The sequence below is a fragment of the Rhagoletis pomonella genome, unplaced genomic scaffold (genome assembly GCF_013731165.1).
Source record: "Rhagoletis pomonella isolate Grant_MI unplaced genomic scaffold, Rhpom_1.0 Rhpom_scaffold_00012, whole genome shotgun sequence".
NCBI classification, from domain to species: domain Eukaryota; kingdom Metazoa; phylum Arthropoda; class Insecta; order Diptera; family Tephritidae; genus Rhagoletis; species Rhagoletis pomonella.
In genome coordinates this window covers 17,864,032-17,881,813 of record NW_023458566.1, presented here as the reverse complement: position 1 = coordinate 17,881,813, position 17,782 = coordinate 17,864,032, and the positions used below count along the sequence as shown (strand labels likewise).

Sequence of the window (17,782 nt, the reverse complement as noted above, 5' to 3'; positions counted from 1 at the left end):
GGGTCGCGCATACCTCCGCTAGACATGCGGCTCAGCGACATTTGCCGTCTACGTTGACCTGCCATAAATGATGCTGGTGGGCCCATTTCATTTTCTTTTGCATCAGAGATACTACGCACCACCAATCCATGAGAACGCGCTACCTCTTCCAATTCGGGATATTTTTCAACAAAGGACACATCTACTTGCGGTGTACTATCGTCAAGGATACGCTGACCGCCTATGCTGCGCATCGAGATGCGGTCAATGTCCATGTGTGGCGGGTGTCCGCCAATCTGGTAGCTGCGAGTTGAGAGCTGGTCCATCTGCGCCATGGAGTCCAGATGGATGCCCTGAAAGTGGTTTGGAGAATGCAGATGCTCATGATGATCACTGCCCAAGTCGCTGTGGAATCCCATAGCCGAGGTCGGACGTGAATCACCAGCGGGGTTTATGCGTTCGGGGAGCAGCGAGTCGCATTGAAAGTATTGGCAAGCGCAGCGAACGTCGAGCGAAGCTCCACTACTGCTTTCGGTGCGCGACACGAAATGCTTCTTCTCGCGCGGCAATGCGCCGACTGAGGCCGATCGTCGGGGGTTCATACTCACAAAATCTTTGTTGTAAACAGCTGAAACGGGGCAATACAGTCAGCTAGTCAGCAGGTCGAAGTAAGGCGGCAGGTGCAGACCAATTTACTTTGTAAATGATGGCCACTTTCATAAGCGACAATCGCGCTCAAGGATCGCTGTATATATGTTGATGTTGGTTCGTGTGTATGTTTACGTTTACGTTTCTTTTTTGGCTACCGCTATTTTTAAACACACAAACAAAGGTAGTGCGCGCAGCTAAGCATAGCAAATATTTTTTCTTATTTTTGTTTCGAATGTGTCGTGAAATTGCTTTATTTTATATTATATTAAAAGATTAAAAGAAGGAAGTTTATTCTCGTTCGGGGTGGTTTGCTTCTTATAGCTTCGTGGAGTGACTGGGAGACTTTGCCATACGGTATAACGACGTTTCTCAAAACACCAGCGATTACCAATTATTACCGTTACTACAAGAGTTAAGTAGGAAACAGTTACGTATTACGGCCTATACACAATACACAATTAGTTAGAAATCTTGAATAAGGCTGCACGAACTAGCACTACAAAGTATTAGACACTTGCAGCCAACAATTTGCTTGTTCGTATTTGCTGGCACATCGTATATATGCTAGTATTTTAAGGAATTTTAAAATAGATCTATTTTTTGTCACAGCCGCAACTGACGACGCTATTCGCGCGTCCAAAGCCAACCGAATGTCTGCATCGTTGCGAATTTCAGCCAGGACTGAGAGCTTTTCATGCTTTCGCCGAACATGCAAGCGAATGGACAAAGAGACGAACACTTGACGACGACACGGCTAGCTATGTCTTTGTGTCACCCGAAAGCCCGTAATTGTCTTCATATTTAAATTTAGCCAAAAGAGCAGCATATTGTAAGTTATTTTGCTGATCCGTTCAGCGACATCGAGCGGCCAAAGCCAAATATACAAAAAGAAAATTATATGTATCTGCGATTTATATATAAATAAAATGATGTTAATAATTGTGTTTAGCATTTGCTAAAATATTTGCTGTTTTGGCTCGACTACGACTGCCAGAATGACGGACGTCGGACGAGCACTTCACGCTGCGAAAGAGACGCACTTGACAGCCGCCTGAATGGATGGATCGCTTGTCTATGTAAACAACTTCTGAAAAGCAACAATTTGCTTTTGTGATGTAATAACTAACTGCCTATGTATGAAAAAAAGTATATCTTCGCTATGATAAAGTGTAAATCCATGCCGGAAAGGAAGTTGATTCGAATAAATTAAGTAGGCGGCGCAAAGAAGCCGAGGTAAAGTGACGCTTCTAAACATCTGGTTACAGTTGTTCAACAATATCTACGGTGACCATCCGTCCTGTGTTATACGGGACAGTCCTCTTTTTTTCGTCAGTTGTCCTGGCAATTTATTTATTTCATACGGGACGCCAAGTGTTCTGTATTTCTTCAGTGTCCCGTATTCGGTATTTCGGCGCCTGCTGTTAGCTCATAAAAATGAAATGCCTCTGGACCAGATTTTATTTTTTAATGCTGGATGCTTGTGATTCGAATCGAGGATCACATGTGTAGGTGGTTTCTGAAGTTATAATTTTGCGTAGAAAAACTGGGTATTTGTGAGTAGGAGTCGAAATTAGACGTTAATGATTATGGTTCAAATTTCTAAGGGCCGAATTCACAGTGCTTAGTTAAACTCTTGTGAACTTAACCACCAACAAAGGTTTAACTATGAATTTATATTCAGCAATGTGCCGTGGTGTGGAGACAATATTAAAATTTTGTGAAAAGAGAAGATATTCATTAGGCGAGACTACACCAAACAAATTTTTCCTGAATGTATGTTCAACATAAGAAACTCCAAATAAGAAGGCTACCATGAGAATAATGTACTAAAAGTAAATAAGTTTCCAAAGTTGGAAGGGAAGTGTAATTATTCAAAGGTACGATTTGTAATTCTGCTCATTCCGGATGCTATACACTGCATTGCGCTTGGCCGAAATCAAATTCTGAAAATAATCCGTTGAATATTACTCGTAGTTCAAAAGTTGTCGGATATTTTCACCAGGTTTTCGTGGCTAGGAATGTTGGTAACAAATTTTGCGGGGTAAAAATCCCGAGCCCACAGTATAAAGTTATGAGAAAATATCCTACAAATGTGTGATGTTACAACTGAATATTTATGCGCTACTTTCACAAAAGATCGAAAAACATAAGCCAAATAAAAATGCTGTTCCTGGGGTAATAAATATAGGATCATTGAAAGAGGCTTTAAAATCTTCTAGCTTTGTGGCTAAATTATTTCTTGTCCCGTATTAGGGATTGCTATAAATATGGTCAATGTAACTATAGCAGCCCATGTACGGGATGTAGCAATCAAGTGCTGTGGAGCTTTGGGCTATGGCAAATTTTGAAGTCGTTGATGAAACCGCCCTGCTTTGATGACGGTCCGGTCTTACTAGGCTTTGGCAGCATGCTCTTGTGATGTCTGATATCTTAGTGTCTTAGTTGCCTATGCTTGGATTTTTGATGCTCTCGTGAGAGTAAATGCTCCTACTAGGAGATGCTGATCATACGGCGATCTCCTATAAAAATAGAACGGTAATCTGGTAAAGATGTCCAGAGTACGCTCAGATCTGGAGGTAATGCTGATTTCTGCTGAATGGCAGAAATAGTCTCTTTTGCGACAGCGAATACCGGATGCGAAGAAATGAGGATACATATTTAGTTCAGTGAATTAAAATACATCGGCTCCTCTGGATAGGCCCTCGTATGAATGGAGGAAAGGCTCGAATGAGAGTATTCGATGCGGCACCCGTTGGTAACCGACGAAGACAAGGACTTAGCTTTACTCGCCGACTGGCGGTGCTATATTGAACTAGGGAAAATCGCTCAAACGGCTATGGCGCCAATCAATAAAAAGAGAAATCGACTTCCACGAAGAAGTCTGAATCTGCGTTGGATATTAAGAGCGTGATTTTTGTAACCGTGGGGTCTTGCGGTAGCTTCTATCCTAGACAATGGTGTCGCAAAGGCATACCCATAGCCCAATTAAGGCATTAAATTTTAGACAACTTTCTGAAACATCTAAGGGCTCTGAATACCCAGTTGAGAGTTACATACTTATACGTACGTCAATGTTAATCAATATGCTTTCCGAAAATATTTAGCAATCTAGAATGCCCTTTAAAAATACCTGTATTTAATTCTTACTGAGTTGGGCACAATTGAAATAATTCATTGATACACTCGAACGCCAACGAACATCTGTACAAATAATTTAATGCTTTCATGGGTAATTCTGTGTCAAATCGACCAGTGGCTGGACTCGACCCCTTTCGATTTGGATGAAATTTGATCAGAAGTTTTTTTTCAACCTCTAATGAAGTTCAGCCAACAGAAAAAAAAAAAAAAAAAATGTTTGCAAAATTAAAAATTTCACTGTTTTTCAAGTTAATTTTTTAAATATCTCAAAAACTTCTTCAAAAGCTTCAAAAAAACATCTTGGAATCGTCTTAGAGAGGATACTTTGGGCTACAAAAATATATGTACATATTAAAAAATATATAAAAAAAATATGAAAAAATTGCAAAATTGCAAAATTTTTAAAATTGAGTAAATCAAAAACTAATATTTGTTTTTAGCTAATTTTTTTTTGCATGGTACCTCTGCATGTTCTTAAAAGATATGAATTTTTAAGTTTTGGTAAAAACAAAAAATATTTTTTTTTTTCGCAAGCTATTAATAAAATATTACACTTTGCAACAATTTTAGGGTCGTGGAATCTAACGGGGTTGACACGAACATAGATGTGTAATGCTGGATTAGTGTAACAGAACCCTAAGGGCTATTTGCTCAAAGCCTGGTTGACACTTATCTCCGATTAACATCGTTATCGACCTCTTTGACTCCATGCATATAACAGCGTGTCGGTAACGGTATAACAGGGTGTAACGATAACGATTTTTAGCCGGCGATTAGTGTAAACCAGGCTTTCAGAAAACCAGGTAAAAGTTAAGATTTTGAGTATTAATATTTGATTCCCATTCAATTTTAAAATCATTTTAACATTTCCAGATTAAAACGAAGAGATGTGGCATCAACGCCAGAAAAAGGAGGAAAAACGACCTAGCTAACATAATATATGTATTTTGAGAATGGATATGAAAATCCATTTAATAAAAAGGCAACTTTACTAGTGTACAGTACCACTCTCGATAAATGGCGACAACCTCGGTTATCGCAACAACCACTGATTTAAATTTTTCGCTATTACCGAGGGTATACTGTGCTTTGTTGTCGTTTGCTCGTCTTACACGTAATACTTGTTGCTCAAAATACTAAAATTTAGTATTAATTTGATAAAATTTTATTAGATAATAGATTGCGAAAGAAAAAAGTTTATTTTTTCCAAAACTCAAAAATTCATATCTTTTAAAAAACAAAAAAACACCTCCGTGAAAATTTTAGAATCTTTTAAGAACATGCAGATGTATAATGCAAGAAATAAATATCCCAAAAAAATATTATTTTTTGATTAATTCAATTTTGAAAATTTAGCAATTTTGCAATTTTTTTATTTATTTTTAATTTATTTTTTAATAAATATATATTTGTAGCCCCAAGTATCCTCTTCAAAACGAGTCCAAGGTGTTTTTGCAGCTATAATAGTTGTTGAGATATTAAAAAAATTAACTTGAAAAACTGGAAAACTAGTGAAATTTCGAATTCTGCATAACTTTTGCAACGTTTTTTTTTTTTTAATTTCTTTCTGTTAGTGAAACGTCATTATAGGTTAAAAGAAAACTTCTGACCTAATTTCATCCAGATCGAAAGAGGTCGAGTCCAACCATTGTTCGATTTGACACAGAATTACCTTCATAGAAAAAGTAAAATTACGACTCACCTCTGGTATTTTCGTGTTGTTTGAGTAGATACATATGTAAATATGAACATACTACATATGTGTGTAACAGTAGATGCGCGATGCTATTTTTTGTGTGGTGATTTTCGTATGTGTGTGCATGTCGATTTATATTTACATATATGAATTAGTGGGTGTTGGTTAAGATTATTTGATCAGACATTGCATTTTTGCATTTTTCTTGTTTGCCTGCCTGCAGTTGCGTGAAGTTAGTAATAGTTTCATGAAATGTATTAGCGAATTATTGTGTCTGAAAGCAATGCACATACATATGTAAGTGTGTAAATATTTATGAACTCATAGATTCGATATAGAAAGCTGAAAATTTTCACATGCAGTCCATTGAATTCGACACAGTGGACTCACCTCATCTTCGTCCATTTCTTTCGCTGAGCGGCCTCCTGCGTGGCCTCTTGCACTTCCGTTGGCAATTCGATGTCCTCTCGATGGGGCTCTGCTTCGTCCTCAACATGCGAGAAGGTTACCTTTTTGTCGGACGGAGCTGGTGATGGCTCCTTCTTAATAGCTGGCTTTAGATCTAATGGCTCGTGATCTTCGACGATGCGAAGATTAGTATCCCCACTAGCCGCATCACTTTCTTCCATTACTGGGGATAGTTGAGTGCGATTCCGATCCTCGTCCGATGAGGCAGAGTCGATGGATGAGAGCGGCGCGAGCAAACTCATGGCTGGCTTATCAATGGCTGACGTTCCAGCAGCGGCGGCGCCTGCAATTTGCTCCTCCTCACTGCTGCCCATTCGATCAAGTGGCAGAGACTTTGCTCCTTCTTCAATATGCCTTAATGTTGAGCTGTCTTGCTTGGCCAATGATTGTTTAAGTGCCTCAACAGCCCCTAGCGGCAGTATATTAGCGTCTCCAGCCGCAGGCTGAGCCAAAGCTTCCGCCTGCACCTCCGACTCTATTTCTTCATAGACGTGTTCTCGTCGCAGACGTGGGGCTTTCCTTGGCGCTGGGGCAGAAGTCGCCACAACCTCAGTCGGCGGAGTAGATATGCTCTCACTTACGTCTGCTGTTACATCTGGCTCGTTTGCGGTGGATGCAGTGCTGATAGTTGGCGTGGCTCTGCCATCTTTTAACGAATCGGGAATTTCGATTATCTCATCGGGCACAACAATGCCAGCTGCCTCCGACTCATTTGTATCCATTGGTTGATCCGCATGATGAGAGGAATTTTCTTCTTCTTGTCTGCCATCATCCCTGCGCTTTCGACTTGGTGACTCGTCTAGCTCCATTATTTCCATTTCCAGTACATCGTCCGAATCTTGTTTCTCTATGAAGTGAGGTATTTCGCCACGTTCTGCTTTTGGAGACTTCTTTAATTTGAGAATTTTCGTTTCTTCCCCTAGCACAATCTTCTCGTCCTTGCCCAAATGAATACGCCGTATATTGAGCCGTTTCTTTTGGCGGTCCGCCATGCTTTTCAACTTCTTCATTATGGGGTAGCAATGCTTCTGTTCTGTATTCTTACCGTTAACAAGTATCTGGGGGTTAGGTTGCGGTATATTTTCCTGGCTATGGTGTCGACTACTGCTGGTCGACGCGCAAGGCAGTGATTGTGCGTCTTCGTTCGAGCGTCCACCCTTACGACGTCGGAGATAACCGCGAATTTTATCCAACCGAGTGGGCTTTCTGGGCCTGCCAGTTGCGAGTATAGAGTCAGAGACACAAGAAATGCTTTCGCTGCGCAAGCTGTGCGTTTCCTCGTCTTCGGGCGCCGATTGCAGATAGTCTTCTTCGCCTTCGGAAAGCTCTTGTATATACCGCTCGGGTTGCTTCACAACAACTTGCTCGTCAATGCGAACCTTCTTCAATGACTTAGGAGACTCTGAAACAAAGCGAAATTCTTGTGACTTTCGCAAGAGTAGCACAATTTCCGGCTCCTCGTCTGGTCCAAGCGGACGTTTGTACAGGTGTGTCCAAGGATAACCGCCCTAACCAAAGCAAAAGATTAAAATAAGTAACTAAATATATCTGTGCACATATGTATTTTATATCTCCACTAACTTACCCGATCTTTTGCGCGCCGTAGATCCTCCCACCGATATGTCTGCAGTGGTACTGGTGGTCGGTCAGTGTGGCTCTGTATAAGGTACTTCTTCAGTGACTGATAGTATTCGCGCTTGCAATCGTCGGCAAGTTTCTGCGCCTCTGCGTTGCTATCGATGTGCGGCAAAGACTCCAAAAACAGCTTACGGTCCTGTACGTCCGACGGTGTTTTCGGTGAAGGCACGTTCACAATTTTAAGCTCGTTTGGTTTCGTTTGATCGACGTCAACTTTTAAGGCTTCACCGTTGCTGTCGCTCCTCAATTGTGTGGTGGCGTGGCTCGGTTTCGATGACTTGAGTATGCTCGTTACTTCCGACAACTGTGCATCGACCTTTTGTGACAGTGAGTTGCTTATTTCGTCTAGTAATGAAGTGGTTTGTTCAGTCTTTTCTTCTTTTTCTTTTCGGTAAAGTATTTCCGCCGTGGAGGTCTCAGTTTTTACCTCCGTGGATTTATTAGCTCCAGCGTTAGCTTTAAGTTCGTTTTTTGCTTCGCACTTTTGCAGTGCCTCCAACACCTCACGTTCTATTTCATTCACTAGCCTCTCGGCGGCCTCTTTAATCGCGTCGCTAGCCACAGACGGTTCTATACGTTCCGCCGCCTCCGGTTCTGGCACGGTCGCCGTTTCGATCAGAGTTTTCGTTTCGCTTTTTGATTCGGCTTCAGCAATTCGCTGCGCTTGTCTCGTCTGCACCACAGACTCAATAGGTTTTTTTGATATTGCGCCCGCCGGTTCCACTTCGATTACCGTCCGCAAATTCGCTTCCGTCTCAATTTTCGACGAACCTCGTATCAATTCATCTTGCTGAGGCGGCAATTCGTTTATACCAACACTGTCGTCAGGTGTTTGATACTCGTCGTATGTCTCTATTAAATGAGATTCAATATCAAGTACATGACCCTGATCGGCACTTCCGCTATTACTGCTGCATTGTCTCGCAACGGTTGGCGGTGGTGAAATAGTTTCTTTCGTCGCTTCTGTGTCGCCCCTTTCGGTCGAATTAGGTATTTGGCTCGTTGCACTTTCGTTGCTACAACTAGTTTCGTTGTTAGTTAGACTATGTTTGCTGCTGACTAGATCATCATCGTTGGCCCCCGCTGTGTCCGAGGTATCCACTTCCGTTGACGACTTCTCTACATACACCGGCGCATTGACTGTACCACTTGGAGCGGCTGTAACCGTTATTGCAGGGCTCGATACTGCTGCAGATTGCGATGCGGCCTCTGCTGGCGATCCCTCTTCTGTTGCTTGCGGCTGTGTGTGTTTGTTGTTGATCACTTCAAGTATAGTTTGCTGCTGCTCGGTTGGACTAGTTCCAGCACCGGGTAATGACACTATAAGTAAGAGAAAATGCAAAATCAACAGACTGTGCTGCAGTGGTCGGTTCTCTAATTTTAGTTGAATGGAATTTCAAATACATTGGACCACAACAATTCGTTTTATGCGTGAAACGAGAAACAAGTGATCGGGGCACACAGAACTCATGAAACGTCAGCAAAACTATTGCACGAACAGATATAGACAGAGACAGAAGTGTATACAATAGGGCGCGCGTTACATAAGAATGAATGACGAGATTATGGAAGAATTCCCACAGCTAAATAAGCAAGGCGGGGAAAAGACGAGTAAGTAGCCCAAGGACGTCTAATAACTGTAGCGGCAAGTGCTTGTAAATATGTATATTCGGACTTATGCTTGACGGCTAATGATCCTTCTGGCACTTCAACGCACCTGTTTACATATATACACACACTAAACAACTATGAATTTATGTACCACACTTTGTACAGACCAAACAGTCGCTGAAATGTAATTACGAAATACCCGAAAAACAATTTTAAACGAACTAATTGTTCGGAGCAAACCGCGAACTACATACATACATACATATGTACATATGTATGTAAAGTCAAAAATTTCTAAATTTCCCCAATCTCATCACAGTTTTTCTTTCGTAAAATTTTAGTGTACATACATATCTACTTCAATGATTCCGAGCACTGTGTAAGTGTGCTAGCCATATTTTTAGCGTAAATACTCAAAAAAAAAAAATACCTTTTCACTCGTATTCTAAGAATCTAGGTTTTAAATTCGTTTCGTTTTATGTTTTGTGAAATTGTGAAAGTCCCAAAAAATATATCAATAAATAATTTGACTTTCGAAAAGTAACCGCGCAATGCTCTTTCACCGCAGATATTCGCCCCGATCGCGCTTGTGACCTTAAGCACACTGATGGGGGCAGTTAGTTGAAATTCGCAGGAGATCGCTCGTGGGCTGCTGGCTGCTGTCCGCCAGTGGCACTTTTCAACATTAGGCGAGCGAATTGAGTTAGTTAGTTTTTTTTTTGTTCAATTTCACTAATGTGTTTTCTGGTTGGATTTTCTCTATTCACTTGGGTTTTCTGAGTTTTCGAGCGTTTATTTCGAATTTTCTCTTTAACTTTAGCTCACAACTATGTATGTATGTATGTAGTTCATATTTTCAATTTCTGTTGGTCGAATTTGTTTTAGTGTTAAAGAACTTGGGTTGTTAATTGTTTTATATTTGCGTCTGCGTTTGCATGCGTCACTGTATGTATGTGTTTTTGTGTGTCTGTTCTATGGATGTGAATGAGTGTCTTCATACATTTGCCTGTTTGCTCTCGCAATTGGCATTTTCATGTGCAACTCGTATGCGATTTTTCAGATTTACACTCTTGTATGTATGTATGTATGTATGTATGTGTATGCATATGTAAACAGAAAGAAGTTAATTTGGACATGGTCTGTTTGTGCTCAATATTGGTCGAGTAAATATGTGCCTATAGTAAGTATGTACATACATATGTATGTTCTTGAACTAACGCAGCCAGAATATACAGACGGCATACATGTTGCGCGTGCCTTTGAATTGGACTATGTTTAAATCCAACGCTTGGGGAGCGTGAGGAAGTATTTTATTTATTTACATTTTTAACTTTTTTTACGATCATAAGCGGAATATTTAATTGTGATCAGCTAAAGCAAGCGTGATATGAAACACTTAGTTTATTCGCGTGGAAGACAAGGGGGGGCCAAGTGAATTATCTCAAATTTAATCCTGCAATAGAATATCCACAACGGATTTGAGTTTCCAGAACCCATAAGGAGAAATGTATGGCTTCGTATTACCCGATACTAGAAATGGGCGCGGGATATCGGGACCCGCGGGACCCACGGGACCCTGATTTCAAATTGGCCGGGATGGGCGGTATCGGGAAGGTCTGTGAAATTTTGCGGGCGGGACGGGACCAAAATCCTTTGCCGACACTCCCGATAAAATCGCAACCTCAGCAAATTCGAAAGATCTTCCTTGAAAACGATGTGTGAATTATGCACTTTTTATGTTTTATTGGGACGGAAACGAACAGTAAAGTAAAAAAAAAAATAATCGGAAGAAGCCAGATCTTTCTCAGAAATTATCAGGCCTATCGAAAAGTGATGTATATACGGCTTATGGAGAAATTCATTGGCTTTCATTTACCCTATTTCGTATTACGATTGTTCAATTGGTTCGTAAGATATACGTGACTATGTAGAACATCTTTTCTTTAAGCTGAATAACGGTAAATTGCAAATATTTCGAAAACGTATCCATAGAAAAAAAATCAAGTCGATTTTCGGAATCACCAAGCAATTCCATAGAACATTTTCGCTATAAACCAGCCTAGATTTTTTTTTGCGATTTAAATAGTTGCATATGCTGCAGTCGTAGAAACTCGTTACTTGATTCATCAACGTAAATCTATTTAAAGTAAAAAAAAACTTCGCTTGGCGCCAAATAATAGGAGTTTTAGTTTGAAATAAACACGGTATGGCTTTTTTCACAGTGTACCAACACACAGTAGTGCCGATTTATACCGCCTTTTGCCTCTTTAATTCATACGTACTATAATGAAAGCTTCGTTTATAAAGAAAATTGTAAGAATTTGTTAAAAAAACGGAAAAACCACTCAATATTTTTCTAAAAAAAAAAATATGAAAATGCTTTTTACAAGCTTTTCTTTAGCTTTCCCTGTATGTATGTATGTATGTTTATCAGGGAATATACATTTTTAACCAATTTCTCGATGACCTAGAGACTTAAAACTTCACAGTTGGCTTAGAACCCGATGACAATACATTAATTACATGAAAAGGAATAACTCCATAAAAAAAAATTGCCGATAGATGGTGCAGGGGTCGCCTTAAAATTTGAATGTCGTTTTTGACTTTTTCTGACTTGTAACTAGGGTGTTTGATTGTTCGCCTTTTTTTTCAAAACCGATTTTTGATTTATTCGAAAAATTGAAATAAAAAAAAACCGGTTCCCGATTTTGAAATTAAAAAAAAAAAACAACGCGGATAAACCGGTTTTATATTATACAGTAAAAATGGTAGAGAAGTTATGGCTGCTACTTCTGAGATCACCACATCGCCTCACATCAGACTTCTGCAATTTGAACTCGCAAATTCGGCTGTCAACCCACGGTGGTCTTACCCACGGAACTAAGTTCGCCATGTAAATTGTTGTTGCTTTTTCCACTTTTTCATTTGGTCAACCCAACTACAATCAAGGGCAACGACTTTTGTTGCTATTTAGACTTCATCATGTGGTTGTTGTTGGTTTATGTTAAGATTCTATTTTTAAAAAATACTTAACCTTAAGGTGTGCTTGTCCTTTTTAAGTTAAGTAAAAATTTGTCTGCTCTTTCATGGACTTAATTTGCATGGTTTAATTTTCAATAAAATGGGGTTAATTTGCGAAAAAATTTATAAAATTGATTTGCTTCTTTCTATCCGTACTGTATATAATATTCGAATGTATGTATATTGCACCATCATGATGTCTCTAAGCCGATTTCAAAAAAAAAAAACTTAATATACTTTTAATTTTTCTTCAAAAGAAAGTAAAACTAAAGCATTTTGAAATCCGCGGTGCTTAACCGGTTAGTACGTATATTTACTTATCGCTGGTCTATCGTGTATACATATATATTCATAGGTACAAAGTTTCATTTAATCTCGTTGGATGTCAGTTTGGGATATTCTTTTCAGTTTGCAAAATAAGCGCTTTTTTATATACATATATATTTCATTTAAGGCGTGCTTTATTTTTAGATATTTAGCTCACACATTAGCGAGTTCGCATCTTTTTTTTTCATATTAAATAAACATAAATGTCATGTATGTGGGTCTGTTGTGTTCCTTTCAGTTTTATTTTACGCAAAAATACAACTATGTGCCTATGCGCATACATACATATGTACATATGTATACATTTTACATTTTACAGACGTTTGTGACGGTCTCGTGTTATTTGGCAATGCCAATTTTTTTAATTAACAATGAAAATTTCAAAAATATGGGCCAACACGATAAATTTTAAGCAATAAAGGCTCGTAGATATTCATATATGTACATAAGCACATATGTACAAGTAAAGTACGTATGCGTAACAATTCGTAGTTTCTAACCTCAAACTATTATCTAGAATCGATTAAAAGAGTAGCGGTATTTAGGTTCATTCTGCTCAGTCTAGCGCAAACAAATGGTTCACTCGAATTGATCTCATTTCCATTTAAGTATTTATTTCCCTTTTGGAAATTTACAATCTACATTGGGTGGGTGCGAGTTCCGCCAAAGTTTTTTTTTCCATTTTTGCGCAAATCAACAACAAAATTGGCGACTCATCAAAGTCAAGTTCAATGTGCAAAGATGATGCAAAAGCTACATACAACTACAAAGCTGTGTCTACATTCGTTAACGTTAACCGTTCCTCACACTTTCACTTCGACTGCAACCACCCGCACGCACTCAAAGCTAGCTGTACGCGTCAGTTTTGCCTACCTACCGCCGCATGCCGTTTTTAGGGCAGCTGAGCAGCGGTGACGTACTCGCACAACAGTAAAAGTCGCATATGGAAGGAAACCTTGAACTAACAACAAACACACTTCGGCACTACTTAGAGGAATAGCACAGACATCAGTACTTGAATGTGTATTTGTAAACTTCGTACGTATGTACATACATATGTCACACGCTACGTATACGTAACATTCAATTTTTTTTTAAGAACCGTTATGTGATTTTCACTCTAATATTAGAAGGATTCTCCAATGTCCCAAAAGGGCTTCAGCGTTTATCAAATCACAATATGTATGTATATGTGTGTGTGTTAGTAGGTCATTAGAATGACTCGGCGGCCACTCACCGTAGTTGCCCGCAACACTAAGGAACACATAAACCATTGTCTTTCACTGCGCGAATATTTGCAATTTTTATTCTACTACTCGAAACACGAAGGAGCTCCAATTTCGCGCCTATTTGGTATTTTTGAGGCTTTACATAATCGAAACGAAAGCAAATGCGAAAATTTAATTGAAAACTTATTAAATGATAATGTATGTGCATAGGTAGAAAAAATAAAATTAAAAAAGAAACAAAAAAAATCTAAATCAAATTCAACGCGTCGTTTTCTTCCGCTGGAGTTGACGGTTTCACATGTTAAGCGTTTAATCGCGTTTTGAATACTACCAAGTCGCCGCTCGACTAAGCCGACAAGCTAGCCAGCCGTCCGTCAGCTGTCAGCGAGTGCCAACCGCTTTGGTTGGTCGAATCAATTGCAACACAGCACGTAAGTTGTAAAGTACGAGTATATATGTATTTATGTACATACATATATATGTAGATATGTATGTATGTAGTACACACACAGAAAAATCAAACGGAAAGAATACATCGCGAAAAAAGGCAAAATTTATTATCAAGTAGCGTCAAACGGCATTTTTATTTTATTTTTTTATTTTTGATGTTTGTGCTCTTCGCTTAACTGGGGATTCGTACGTTGGCCCGCTATGCAAATGCGTGCTTATTTCAGTGTTATATGCATGTAAAACGACAAACATATTTACAAGTGCATTTATGTATATTTCTAAAATGTACCTTTGCACGTATGTATGTATGTGTATATACATATGTACATATGCAACTAGCCACCCAAAAGTCCAACCGCCCAACCGCCCAATCGCCCGCTACTGGTTTACCGGTTTTGGTAGCTGCGCGTCGTTGATGTTCACAGACCGCGAATTCGCCTTTTGTCCATTCATATTTGTACGTTCATACATACACCCAACTGAGCCAACGACTTCGAATCGACTCGTTGTGCGGAACAATTTGGCCCGCCTGTGAACTCGTCAACGTATGAAAATATGAATAGCACATTTCGTCGGCGGCTCCCAAAAACAATGTACCAGCGAATTGCAAAACAATGCTAAAGATTTTTGCAGAACTACCAAAATCAAAATTAAATTTCTAATTTTTCGATAATTTACTTTTTAATAACAGAAACCGCATAAATTCGAGCTAACAAATATTAATCAAACTTTAAAAACTTTCATACAAATTTCCAACTTTTTTTTTTAGAAAATTTTCGAGTATTGAGTTTTGTAGCCCATTAAATTTTAGTACAATAAAGTGCAAGTTTCAAGACACTAAAAATTACCTTTCATTTTTTAGAATTTTTTTGAACAAAATCTATTTTTGTATGTAAGAAAGTGGCTCTTGTCAGCAATTTTTGTCTAATACATACTTACCTACTTACTTTTAGTAATTCCTAATAATTCAATAATAATATTTTGGCGCTTACACTTTTGCTAAGTGTCTGGCCGAGCTTCTCCTACACAATTGGAGGGACCTACAGTTTTACGCCGCCGGCTCCGAACAGCAAATGGATTTTATGAGAAGCTTTCTCATAGCGGAAATGCACTCGGACGTGTCGAGGTGGCGAGGGGCCGAGGGGCGACCGCTGTTAAGAAACAACCTTTTTTATACATTTTTTTGTAACGTTACTTTGACCAGGGCTTGAACCCATACCCTTCTGAGTAGTAGAACGCACCTCTAACGCCTAGACTACATTAGTAAGGATTTGACCTGGATTAGAGACATGAGACACTTAACAGTGGTAATGGTTTTTAATTTTTGAATTTTAAGTTTTGTCATTATTGCAAAGGACCATAAATGTGTAAGAAAAGAAATCATTTGGGGTATTCACAACGGCGTCGTAAGTGTCGTATTGTAGTATGTCGTAAACTTTAAATGCCTAAAAATAAATATATTAAGGGTGCTCGAAAAGTAGCATCAAGGTCATATGATGAATTTTTGCGGTGTTAAAAAATAGTTGGTTGTCGTTTTAAATTCTCTAAATATTTATTTACTTTTTAAGTTTACAACATACAACAATACGACACTTACGACACCGTTGTGAATCCCTCAATTAAGTATTGTTAGTTTCTTAACTTACAACTTGTTTCAGTGACACTTATTCTTGGTCACACTCTACATCTTGGAAGTGAGCCAAATCTCGCATTGATTTTTGATAGTTTTTCGAGTTCACGAGACCAACGATTCCTCATTCTATGGCAAACTGGGCAAGCATCAGAGATTGTTTAGTGTATATTTATGTGTTCATGCTCGACATGCTTGATTTCTCTCCAAGGTGAGCTGGGCGCGATCGCCCATTCCTTGCTCATTCGTTTTCGATTTTATTAATATTTTTAATAAATTTATCTCTTAAATACGCATCGCTAATAGAAGTGCAATATTGTGGAACTTAGTTTTTTTTATTTATTAAGGCTTCTTCTAACTATGTATGTATGTATGTACATATGCTTGTATGTAGCTCTAAATATGCACGTGTTTGATTAGAATAGAAAACGTAGTTGTACATTAGACTACATCAAAAAAAAAAATAATAATAAAATAAAATAGTCCTGCAATGCGATCGGAATAAGACTCAAATTTCAGCATTTCGTAGAGTAATGATCCTTTATGAATCTCCCCTCTCTAGGGTAATTGTAAGCGGACCCGCGTCTAACCTTTACTTTTCTCATAGTTATTTCCTTTTGAGGTCAATATAATTTTCTAGGATCCAATGAAAACGCTCGAAACTGTAAGAATACATTAAGTATTATGCACGCTCAGATTCCTTAAATTCCAATAAAATTTTTGGCATATACCAGATTTGACCCAAATAGGACAGGGGATTAAAAAGGATAATTTAGGAATTTAAATACTCTGAACCTGTATAATACTTAAGTGGCAAGCTCTAGTAAGTGCGATCCAAGGCTCTTATAAAAAATATTGTTTGGCATGAGACACATCTGATGGAGAGCAGTCCGCAGGTTGTCAATAATACTTCCACCCTCTCTTTGCTCAGTGAGTCCGCCTTGTCAAAATATTCTGACACAACTGGTAGAGAGGTGCAACAATCCCGACTAATTTAGAGCACAGCGTGAATGCACCCAAAGCTCTAAGTAAGTCTTGGCTGCCTGAGTAGATTTTCAACTCCTTTATCGAATTACAATACTTGAGTGGCATATGCATCTAGTCGTTGGATACAAATCGGCTTGGAGCGTGTGTGGCTTCGCAGTATCTATGCAAATCCTAACTCAGTTCAGCATCAAGTGCCCCTAAGTCTCATTGATTTTCCATTTGGAAAGCTTGTCGTTTCCTTATATTTTTAATAATTTTTTAGTAATATATTCTTAACCCCTCCCGCACAAAAGCTCAACGGTGATTTTCCAAAGAGATTCTCAAGGTCACCAGCATCACGTAAATTAGCCCAGGGCCCATTCTAAATAATGTGCATACATACTAAGTATGTATGTATGTATGGGTGTCTATTATTTATGTCTATAAATTTATGGAAATATAAGCAGCTACCCCTTTCGAAGCATCACCATCATTTGCCGCTAGTCGTTGCTAGACAACATCACGCAAACTTGTTGATCGCAGACAATAAATAAACGACCAATCGCTTAATAAGAAAAATCACAAAGCACCAAATGTTATCAGTCAAAGCTCAGTAATGGCGAGCGACCGGTGAGCTTTTTCCCACATTCAAAAGATCTTTATGCTCTCTCTCTGCCCATCACTGTTTTAAAGTTTTTGAACGAGAATGGCTTTGTGGCTTTTGGCAGCACAGAATGGGGCATCTCTCGTTATCACACTCCCTGGCGCAAATGTTTGCTGAAAGTTCAAGCATGAGAGCGGCGGCATTTTTTGATTATTTTGCTAATATGTATGCGCTGTTAAAAGCACAATTTCTTATTCTTTCTCTTTTCATTTTTGGATGTGTAGTACTTAGTTGTTTTTTTTGCTCATTGCTCATTTCGTTTCATCGTTTTCCGATGACACGAATAAACTAAAATGTTATGCCAACATCGTTAA

General features: G+C 38.9%; 1 protein-coding gene across 2 annotated transcripts in view; it reads right to left on the bottom strand.

Annotated features, from left to right (window-relative positions):
- LOC118747989 overlaps positions 1-17,782 on the bottom strand; it is a 72,291-nt gene that overhangs the window by 12,562 nt on the left and 41,947 nt on the right. For both annotated transcript variants that reach the window (XM_036482241.1, XM_036482240.1), the window contains exons 2-3: positions 7,518-8,890; positions 5,855-7,440 (exon numbers count right to left, since the gene is read on the bottom strand). In XM_036482241.1, coding sequence (XP_036338134.1) covers positions 5,855-7,440; positions 7,518-8,890 — 2,959 coding nt within the window. The remainder of the gene's footprint in view (positions 1-5,854; positions 7,441-7,517; positions 8,891-17,782) is intronic.